Source organism: Lathyrus oleraceus, chromosome 3 (genome assembly GCF_024323335.1).
Source record: "Lathyrus oleraceus cultivar Zhongwan6 chromosome 3, CAAS_Psat_ZW6_1.0, whole genome shotgun sequence".
NCBI classification, from domain to species: domain Eukaryota; kingdom Viridiplantae; phylum Streptophyta; class Magnoliopsida; order Fabales; family Fabaceae; genus Lathyrus; species Lathyrus oleraceus.
Genome location: NC_066581.1, coordinates 156,028,540 through 156,039,711, shown reverse-complemented (window position 1 = coordinate 156,039,711; position 11,172 = coordinate 156,028,540). Strand labels below are relative to the sequence as shown.

The 11,172-nt window shown below is 35.3% G+C and overlaps 1 protein-coding gene across 3 annotated transcripts; it reads right to left on the bottom strand.

The window, feature by feature from the left end:
• Positions 1–3,649: 3,649 nt before the first annotated feature.
• On the bottom strand, positions 3,650–10,761 carry LOC127125949 (uncharacterized). Of its 3 annotated transcripts, XM_051054809.1 has the most exons (19): positions 10,433–10,761; positions 9,542–10,224; positions 8,977–9,177; positions 8,595–8,678; positions 8,136–8,195; positions 7,835–7,879; positions 7,308–7,507; positions 6,707–7,216; positions 6,377–6,470; positions 6,095–6,274; positions 5,929–6,018; positions 5,753–5,815; positions 5,569–5,643; positions 5,428–5,478; positions 4,837–4,914; positions 4,602–4,736; positions 4,326–4,433; positions 4,151–4,216; positions 3,650–4,048 (listed from the first exon to the last, which is right to left on the bottom strand). In XM_051054809.1, exons 2-19 carry the CDS (start codon positions 9,893–9,895, stop codon positions 3,974–3,976), a joined length of 2,469 nt encoding a protein of 822 aa, XP_050910766.1. In that variant the 5' UTR covers positions 9,896–10,224; positions 10,433–10,761; the 3' UTR covers positions 3,650–3,973. The 3 variants fall into 3 exon arrangements, with proteins under 3 accessions (XP_050910766.1, XP_050910765.1, XP_050910768.1); XM_051054808.1 differs by having other exon boundaries at positions 9,542–10,761; XM_051054811.1 differs by lacking the exon at positions 10,433–10,761 and having other exon boundaries at positions 8,977–9,110; positions 9,542–9,794.
• Between the last annotated feature and the right edge of the window lie 411 nt (positions 10,762–11,172).

The following is an 11,172-nucleotide window of genomic DNA, read 5'->3' as shown; positions in this document are numbered from 1 at the left end:
AAGTACAAAACATGTTCAAATCATTTTGAAAAAGTTAACCAAAAGTGAGCTTAATCAAACCCCTCTGACCTCATGATACAAGCTTCAAATGAAAACATCTCCAACATAAAAGTTGTAGATCTTTTCAAGATGGTCAACATAGACTCCAATTTTGCATAATTTGGATTTTTTATGATAAAGTTATGGGCATTTGAAGTTAGGTACTTTTTCAAATTCAATGAATTAGGTCCAAGATGCCCTATAATGTTTTGTATTATCACATGTAGTTTATTTAGGATTATGAAATTTTGTCCAACATAACATTTGAAGTAGACATCTCAAGCTTTCTAATTACTTTGGTCTCACCTCATAATCATAAAAATTAAGGAAGTTATTCCCTTGGTAAGTTGACCAAAAATTAGGGTTTCAGTCAAAATGACCTATAATGTTTTGAAATGAATGATGACCTTCCAAGTTTCAAATGGATTTTTGATGAACATGAAAGTTGTTCATATGGTTCTTAGGAATATTGTTTCTCTTGGGGTAATCTTCATTTAACAAACACATCAAAAATTATATCTTATTGAACCTCAACTTAGTCAGATGACTTAACTGGTCAACTTTTCAAGGTCAAACTTCCAATCTTGATGAATAAATGATTGAGGGGCCTCAAGTAGGATCATATATGCATAAAATTATAAATTAAAGAACTTCCCTTGGTTAAATTTGATTAGAGGTTGAGATTGCTTCATGGGCAAGGCACAGTTAAAGCACAGTGAAACTAGGGTTTCCTTGGGAAATAATCTTCAAGCCCTTTGGGTTATCTTGATCAAATTGGCAAATTGAGATACTTGGGAGACATATATGATGATTAGGAACTTTGTTGACCATTGTCATGCTTTTTCTCATCTTCATCTAGCCATTTCATTGGGCTTAGGAGCCTCCTAGGAGCATTGTGGAGCACATGATCACTTGAGCTTCAAAACAAAAAGAGTTAGTGACATATTTTTGTGCTTTTGGTTAGTAATAAGAGAAACAATAACATACAATACAATCATGCTTGGTGATCTCAAACCACTCAAACAAGTCCCAACCCTAGGGTTAAGGAGCCAAACATGCTATGATCCTTGAGGTAATGCACTTGTGCAATAACATGATGCCATGAGGGATCTTAGGGTCAAAGTTAGGGTCTTACAGAATCAGAATTCAATTTCTGATTTGTATCAGCAGGTGTGACAACAACTTTACAATTCAGCAACTCAAATCTCTTCAAAAGCTCAAGTTTTTCTTTCATGTCATTCAAGCAGAATTTCTGCTTGAGAGCTTCTTCCGTACTTACAAGTTCAGAGTCTACTAACACGAAACACTGAATAACTCCCCCTTAAGAATCTATTTCAATGTGTAGCAGCATGTCAAACTCTGCAAATCTTCTCAGAATGTTTCTGATTCTTTGTGGCCTCAAAACTTTTTAAGAACCTTCTAATTCATGAACAATATCAGACGCTGGAACTCCAGAAGTGCCGACTTTGGAAGCATGACCACCTTCAGAATCTTAAATATTTCTAGAATATGGACTACCACCAGAATCTTAATCACCATCAGAATATGGACTGCCATAATCTGAATCACCATCAGAATCTGGATCAGAATCAGATTCTCCCTCAAAATCAATCTCACCTTCTGATTCTGACTCACTCTCAGAATCATTATTCATCTTCAAAATCAGAATCAATATCTTCAAAATCAGAGTCAATATTTTCAGAAGTTCTTCTTTCAGAAGCTCCACCTCCAGAAACTCCATTTCCAGAGATTGGATTACCTCCAGATTCTGGATCATCATCAAAATCTAGATCATCATCAGAATCTGGATCATAATCATATTCACTTTCAGAGTCAGACTCGCCTTTAAAGTCTTCTTCATCTTCAGAGTCACCTTCAGACTTATTTTCTGATTCTGACTCACCTTCCGAGGCAAAATCCTCTTCAGAGGCAATTTCTCCTTCAGCTTTAGATTCATCTTCTGACTCAACTTCAACTTCAGAATCCTCAGATTCTTACTCTTCTTCAGAACCTTCAAATTCTGACTCATATTCAAAGTCTCCTTCAGAATCGGAAATCGTTAATTGCATAAGTTCATCATCATCAGATTCATAAGCAATCAATAACACAACTTCATCATTAGAATCTCCTCTGGCTATGTTTGCTTCTTCTGACTTCCTTTCCTTGTTTAACCAACAGTCCTTAGCAAAGTGGCAAAACCTATTACAATAGTAATATTGAACCATTCTCTTGTCAAGCTTCTCCCTTCCCTTTTGATGTTTCTTTTCATCAGAATTGGAGGCTTTTGACTCTTGAGACCTACCATGTCTTTTCTTGACTTCTGACCAAGACTGCTTCTGGTCTTTCTTGACAAAAGAAGCTTTCATAGTCTGCTCTACCTCTCTCAGAGGTTCTTTCAGTCAGACGCAACTTTTGCGCCTATAGACTGCTTTGCAACTCTTCTATTTTTATGGTGCTCAGATCCTTTAAATGTTCAATTTCTACAACGATGTAATTAAATTGAGGAGTAAGAGATCTAAGTACCTTCTCAATGATACTTTCTTCAGAGAGAGTTTCTCCACACGACTTCATCTCATTTGTGATCAGAATTAATCTAGAGATGTACTTAGGTATCTTCTCATTGTTCTTCATGCTGAGATTCTCATACTGCTTGTGTAGTGACTGAAGCTTCACCTTCTTCACTGATGCATCACCGCCGTAGCACCGCACCAGTGTGTCCCAAGCAGCTTTCGCTGTCGTCGAATCAACGATTTTCTCAAACACGTTCACATCCACACACTGATGGATATAGAACAGGGCCTTCTGATCCTTCTTCCTCAGATTACGCGGAGCATTTCTCTGCGCATCTGTTGCATTTTCTGGAAGTGCAACCTGAACGTAACCGTCGTTGATGAGATCAAAAACATCTTGAGCTCCAAACAACACACGCATCTGAATCATCAAACGATTCCAGTTCTTACCATCGAACACTAGAAGCTTGGTACTCATATTATTGTTTCTGTTCATCTTCAACCTTGTGCAATACACTTAGATCTCACCTAAACATTGTGTTTCCCGATCTCTTAGAATCAAGATATGCGATTATGTTACGATTCTAATCAGAAATTCAACACGAATTCTCCGATCAAAAATCAATCACACAACGCTTCACCGTTTCACTCGTGTTTCCCTATAGATCTGAACCGGAGCTCTAGATATCAATTGTTGATGCACAAGATGATAAAGATGAACAATGGAAACAAAAGAGAGAAAAGAGAATAATAACAAACTTCCACAACTCTTAAAACGGTTACAAATAGTTGCATGCACACTGCTACACAGACTACAAAAGGAAAATAAAAGATACAATTTGTTCACGCCACTCACTTGCTTGAATACAAGTGGGACTTTAGGAGAGATACTAAAATACCATCTAACAAATTTTGTCTACGAGTTACTGAAAATGAATTAATTCTGACAATAATTACCATTTTCTCATTTAGTTAATTCTAAACAATTTAGCTTTTTCTTAATTTTTTTTCTTGGATTCAACCATTATTCTTAACAATATCAATAAATATTGAAGAAATGTTCGTTATGTTAATCTGTCAAACTATAAAAGAAAGCATAATTCTATCCTAAGGAAGAAAAAAACCATCTGGCATTGTTATCATAATCCAAAAACGAATCAAATGTATATTTCACAAGTCAATTACTGAACATTGAGCACCTAAACCCAAGAACCTATCCGGTCAACTTTCCTATCAACATGATACAATTTTCTTGAACCATTACACTCCATCACTGTTGGCCACATTCCAATCCATGCAATCGATGAGGGATCGATTAGCCGATGAAATTATGAGCATGTCTTCCTAAGTGTCAACAGTCAGTCATGTCTAACAGATAAACACCCTTTTGTTCCTATATAACGCGTTAGACAGATGGAAGAAGACTATGATTTGCCGCTCTCAAAGCTCGATAGATAAGAGTCTGATAAAACAGTGAATATCTGTGTATCTACAAAAAGCTGCAAAGCCAAGGATTCATGAACTTAGATTGCAAGACGCGCGACTATCTATAAACAACCATTTCAATGCTTATGTAGAGTGAAATATTTCTGAGTTGTTACCTTAATGAATGGCTGATCCCTAAGAGGAAAGGAGTCAACGAAGGTATCTTTAAGAAGTAAAGAAACCTGAGAAAAAAGAAATCAAGGATGAGCTAGGAAAAAGGTGCGTAACTATCTATTCTTATTTATTTGAAAATATATAGAAGTAGAAATCACAACAACTTAGTTATGTTACCCTGTCGTGATTTGATTGCACACTAGTTATCGTGTGCGATTTCAAATTCGAACAAAGTGACTCCAAATAGTGCCATATGACATTCAAAAACTGAGTTGCAATTTCAGCCTGCAACAAGTACAAATTAGTAGATGCCACCACTAGTGGAAGAAATATTAGAGGCTAGAAGCTGAAAAACTACTGGTTTTTATATGCATGAATCATATATAGATAAAATAAACATTATATTACTGAATTTGAGAGAGAGGAGAATTCTGGTATAGGAACTAAAAGAACCTGGATTTCGTTGCACCTATGTATAGGATGCTTTTTTGCAATATAACTTTCACTTGAAAGTCTGGCATGAATTGGAGTTAACTGAGAAACAAGATCTCTTTGCCGTGGAAGTCTAGGCAAATGACACATTTTAACCTGCAAAAAGAAAAAAAAAATAGTAAGTAAATGTTGCAAGTTTACATAAAGACTCCATTTTTCTCGTGGGTCATGTTATCTTTAAAATGTCATTACAAACCTGATTTTGCATTACATCAACTTCAACAAGATTACTAGTTTTAATATACAAATCATCTGGTTTATGTTGTATGCCAACCTGCAAAAACATTGGAAAATTGAATAAATGACAAGCATATTCTTAAATACTAAAAACACATGTTGTCAGCCAATAAAAATTTCCACAAACAGAATAAATAAAGCTTTTTATCTTTGAAATTATACTTCATGTAGGAGAATTTTACACAATTTACTATACGGACAGTATTTTACTGATCCAACCTTATTTTTCTCTCTGTATCTCTCTCTCCTCTCCTATTTTTCATTGTATTTTTTTTCAAATTTTAAAATTTTTTGGAGAAAGAGAAGGCATAACTTCAACCTTATTTAAATTCTTTCATAAATTCTCATATCCATGTATCTTATGCTTCTTATTAAAACTCATATCGGTAAAAGCAACAAAGACAGTTATTGAAAAAAAAAAGATAGATGCTAGTAAAACTATTATGAAGTAATTTTCATGTGGACGTGAATTTCACACAGCAGTGATAAATACTAAAAATATAACAGGAAATAACATATTTTATAGAACAACAAATAAAAGGAAACTCACAATATATGGAACTGGGGCGTCAAGAAAATCAATCATTTTTGCTGGCAAAACCTGAAAAGCATGGCCAACATATTGTTAGACTTATGTGGTAAAGCCCCAAGGAAAATCTGCAACCAGAGCTTTTTGAATCCACTGACTCACCGGGAGCAGTAAACTCTGCCACTGAAATGGACGAATCATGGGTATAAGAGAAAGCACTACTGCAGATAGAACACCCTGCATTGTGTCAAAAATTGCCAAAATGAAAGGCTCTCTAAAGCAATCCAAATTAATCCACATTAACAGATAATGACCATTGATTAATATCATTGTTTTAAAAACTTACCAAATTTGGGCACACTATTACAACCTGTTTTTCCAATAACACTCCTGTAAGTAATGCCAGCAACTGCAAGTAACATGTATAAAAAGATTTAATCAATCAATCAAGTACCATTACAGTTGATATAGCAAATTGAATGAGTCGCACATGGTTGAACTTCAATTGGAATATGTGCTTACAGTATCAAGGGATAGAACTCGACAAGTAGTTGACGTTGTCCATACTGATAGTGAAAGGGCTTCCTCAGCAGCTGCCAACTTTGCATTGACCTTTTACAAAAGTAGTGCTGTAAGGAATGCACATATTTGAGGATAAACATTTTGTTAAAAATGACTTGAGAATTACCTCAGTTGGTTCAGAACAATCTAAACAATTTTCTTCGAAGCCAAGAGAAACAACTGAATGCCGTATATATTGAATAGCTTGTAAATGTTCAAGAGGGTGGAAGACAAATTCACTTCCTCGAGGTGGAATAGCTTGAGCATGATATCTGCACACTATCTGTAGTAAAGCATTCTTATGCTCCTATCAAAGCCATTCGCACCAAAGAAAACATGTTAAATGCTAATCCAGCATCACCCAAGTATAATTAGTGCAAAAGAAAATGGAAAACTATTTTTCACTAACCATAGCCCATTCCATCAACAAATCACCCCCAGTATCGATTTCATTGTTTGAAAAAGGAGGATCCTCATCTTCGGACACAATGCTTCTAACTGGACTGCCAATGAAAACAACATAATATTGAAATTGAACATCAAATGTCGTACAAAAAAACAATAAAAAAGAATATAGGTGAATGAACTATTTATCATTTCTGAATTTTTTTTGTAAAGAAACAAACTATTACCAGAGACATATCTCATTAGCATAAATCAAAAGAAAAAGATTGTGATTGTGATGATAGTGTATCAAAGGTAAAATTAAAACCTAGAATAATATAAATCACAAACCTACCTCCTAAAAAGTGACTCAGAACTTCCTAGCCGTTCCAAGGTGCGGCCCTGAGCAGATACAGGTGTTTCAACACTGGGAGAAACTTGGCCACCTTCACAATTTCCATGCATTCTTTCCACAGAATTGTGAGTTTCTGGTCCTTCGAAAGCACACGTATCGTGATCTTGCTGATTCTTCTTGCCATCCTTATCTATATCCTTATACTGACAACAATCTGAGGCATCACTGGCAGTCACACTAACGGGGGATTGACAGCGAGAATCCCATATTTTGGGTGATAACTGTGGGATTTCATCATCGGATATAAGTCCAGCAGCAGCAGCGGTAATGACTGCTGCACCATCAAGAGGTATTGCACAAGCCATCCAGTCACTAAATGACTCCCTCTCTGGGGAGTTAGTAGATGAACTCAAATGGTCATCTAGTTTGGGTGTTGATGGAATGCTACCAGAGAGAGTAACCTCATTTACAAACTGAGTAATCCGGTTCAGACGCTCCTGTGCAATAAGACTGCATCCAAGTAAGACATAATAAATGCTATTGGAACTAGGAAAAACCAAAGTGCAATAAGCATGACGTCGAGTCAATGAAAGAAACTAACCTGTTTAACATCTCAAAGTGTAACTCAAAGAAAGGAACTTTAGTCAGAAGACAGTAACAGCGAGGTGCAGAAACCAGAAAACGGCTGCATAACCCAGAGGGAAAAGAAAGAGGAGATGATGTGCCTAAAATGCCAGGGGGCCTCTGAACAATTTCAGGCACATGTAAGCAAACTCCATAAAGTGTTGTACTGTCTGCTGCCTGATCAAGGAGCACATTATGTTTCAGCAATTGCCAATATTTATTTCATACTGCTATTCATTACAGGAAATAAATAAGGAAAAAACTGAATATGTAATCCACAACAATATGTGTTGAATGCTCTACAAATTATGTCCCATCCTTGATTCAATCTCAACGAGCTTGTCCATAAGGAAGGGTGTCACAAATTAAAAGTTTAGTCTTGGTTCTCCAGTTCTCAGCAGCAGTTTTAGTTGTAACATTACTTTTTTGAACTGTGTGTGTTTCTTTGCTAACAATGTCAAGCTAACACTTAGAGTTGATAGAAGATGCCAATACAAAAGTTACCTTGAGATTAAAGACAAACGATAGATCATCTCTTCCCAAATGCTCCTGTGGAGAATAAACAAAAAGAAAATTATTATCTTTGGCTCAAAGGTGCTGAGCGAATGAGTGCTCAATGGAATGTTACTAGAAGATAAGAATTGGATTGACTCACGCCTTAGTAACACTTGGTATTAAATTACATGTGTATAGTATGATTTTACCATCTAAAACATTGTATTTGACAAATCAAAGATGATAAATTTCTTTAACTAGCTCATCAAGAGAAAAAGTATGTCTTTCAAAAGGATACTTATCCGCTTACCTGTCCATAGACTAGCTCGTTTAGTTCACTTAGAGATGGAGTTCTCTCCAACAACCCTGCCTGTAAAGTATTTTAACAATGTAACAATTTGTGGTGAAAATAGCAGCAGCTACATAAATAGATATACGGTTTACAAGAAGTGTTATTTTTATCTTACTAAACAAAATTGTACCCAAAAAAATATGTCAAACTTAGGTTTTAATAGACATCATAAAAGTGAAAGGTAAGAGCACAATAGTATTAGTCTCATACGAATGGTTTCTCTAGAATGCATAGACTTCTATTCAAGATCTGGAGTGGTATAAATTATGTTCATGTGTTGCAATATAAATAAAAAATAAAATAGAAATTTCTAATTTAATTTTCAACACGATCAAGCAATTTGTTTAACAGTTTTTAAGGTAGCATTTAACAAATAAAGGACAAATCTGATAAATATATAAACAGTGTGAAACAGACCTTAACACCTCCAGGAAAGCAAAAGGAGGCTAAATCTTTCAAACGCACTGTCAACCTCTTCGCAGAAGGATATACGAACAGTATCTGTAAGTTTACAAAAAATGTATCAGCTATAAAAAACCTATTAACCCATAACAATACACTAATGGGACATCTGGAAAAGCTTATTTGAGTTTATCTCATGATGATATAAAAGAGCCTGAAAAATAGCTTATAACATATGCCTATTAGTTGTTTTCGACATATTCTAATAAGCTCCTTATGATAGATTATCTAAACAAATTACTTTATGCCTAGCCAAATATAAATACTTCAATAAATTGTAAGCGCCCACGACATAAGTTGTCATGTGTCTATTAAAAGAGACTGATATCTAACAAACCTGAGGTTCCAAAGTTGGTTCTGGCGGCCTTTGTTGCTGCGGAATCCTGTAATCTAGATGTTCATTGTTTTCCGTCTCTCTTTCCCATTTCTTCCTTCTTGCAAACGAGTGCTCCACGACTTCCAAATTAGCATCTGGATGCAGCCCCACAACCACAAAATGTTCAAAGAGCGAGGTTGGCTCCTTATAATTTATACAATCCTACAGTAATATTCACAGTGACTTGCTTCAACAGACTGATAAGTTCACATTTCTGATAATCATGTTTAGGGGACACAAAGTCACCTCCTAAAAGCTAGTTCAAAAATGCATGAATGCTAATGCTACTTAGTCTACAAGAAAGACTTTCCAAATAAATCTAAGCATTAGACAATACACACATTACTCATCTACCTGTATGAGACAGTTAATTACTATATGAATGTTCTATATAACAACAGTCTGTGCAATACAGTTGTACATTATCAAATATAAACTAAAAAGCCATTACTATTTGCAGTTCAATCAGGCAAGGAAGATTTTCAAAATAATATAGTACATATAATTGATTCTAAAATTTGAATACCATAGATTTGGGATGAAGCTGATACCACTGACGTTTCTGGTTCGCCATGACCTCGGGATTGAAACTGAGTAAAGTTTCTTCCTTTGATTTTCCACCCCACCATGCCTTATGCACATGAGCTTTTAACTTCTGAAAACTATTACTACGTTGAAAATCTTTAGTCACAACTTCACTCTGACTTCTCCTATGTGCAACACTAGGCCCTACTTGTGGCGAGTTTGATCCACCGGCAGAGTACATATTTTGCAATGCTTCCCCAGCAACTCTAAAGGCTCCTTCAGATATCTGTTGTAGAACCCACATTGGAGATGTGGGTCTATCCTCATTAGGTTCTGCTTCTTCTTTTGCATCCATGTTTTATACACCTATCTCATGCTCATTGCTCATGCAATCAACACAAGAATCAAATAAATGCACGACTTTTGATCATTGCTGAACGGAATTCCAAAACCATTACATTCAACCCTTTTGATCATTTCTGTGAATTGATTTATGATTCTTGAATGAGAAGACCCTAGATGGAAATTATCATCAAAGGTCCTCTTTTTTCATACGTAACCGAAATCCCAATTAGCACTTGAAACGTGATTTAACGTTCGTGTGATTCTTCAGAAGGATTCCAAATAAGTTTTTTCAAAAATTGAAACTTTTTCTCCGGAATCATAAAAGGCACCAATGTGATTCTGAAAAGAAGAGAGAATAATGAGGATGTTGACGGAATCGCCAAAATGAGAAAGAATAAAAGAGGAAAAAAGAAAAAATGAAATTGTGAGAATGTGTAGCGAATGTTACTTGTAACGGAAACAAGAGTTAAATGCATGGAAATTCAAAAGGTGAAAAAAAACGACATTGGAGGGGTTTGATGAGAAAAACGGGAGGAAGAGGGTGTACCTGGCTTGTATTTGGTGGTTGTTATGGGTTTGTCATTGTTGATGACAGAACAGAGCGAGAGAGAAGGGGGAGAAGAAGGAAAAGTTGCTAAATATAGAAATGGAAAAAGAACAAAGAAAAATAAATGCGTGAAAATTTACAAGTTTCGACGAAAACAAAGATATGAGAGTAGTGTAGGGCGGGTCTAGTTCTTTTGAGTGTGAGAGTTTAAGAAATTTGAAAAAATAAATCCACGTAATAGTTAAATAGATCATCAATTTGTTTCCGAGAATTGTTATGAAATAAGACTATTTAAAACTCCCTCAAAGAAGTTTTCTCTTTAGTAAGTTAAACTTCTGTGCATCTCATTCTCGGCAAATGAATACAATGATGTATCGATAGACATCACTCTCTCTTTATAATACTAACAGACGTACACACCAAGACCAAGATATGTATACAAGAGATTAAAGAAATGAAGAAGATTCGTTTATGATTTAGTGGTGCATTCTTACTATCAATTAGTGTTAATTAGAGAAACAAAATGTACCATAAAATATGGTGTGTATAAGCATGAATATAAATATTGTTGGAAATTCGTCAATTTTTCTTCAAGAATTTCACTAAAACTTTATGAATTTCGAATTAAATCTTGATGAATAAGAATCGATCTTTCTGATTGAGTACTCATCTTGTTCTTCACTCTTCATTCGAGTGAATTAACTACACTTTGATTGTAAGATTGCGCTGCATAATTTATA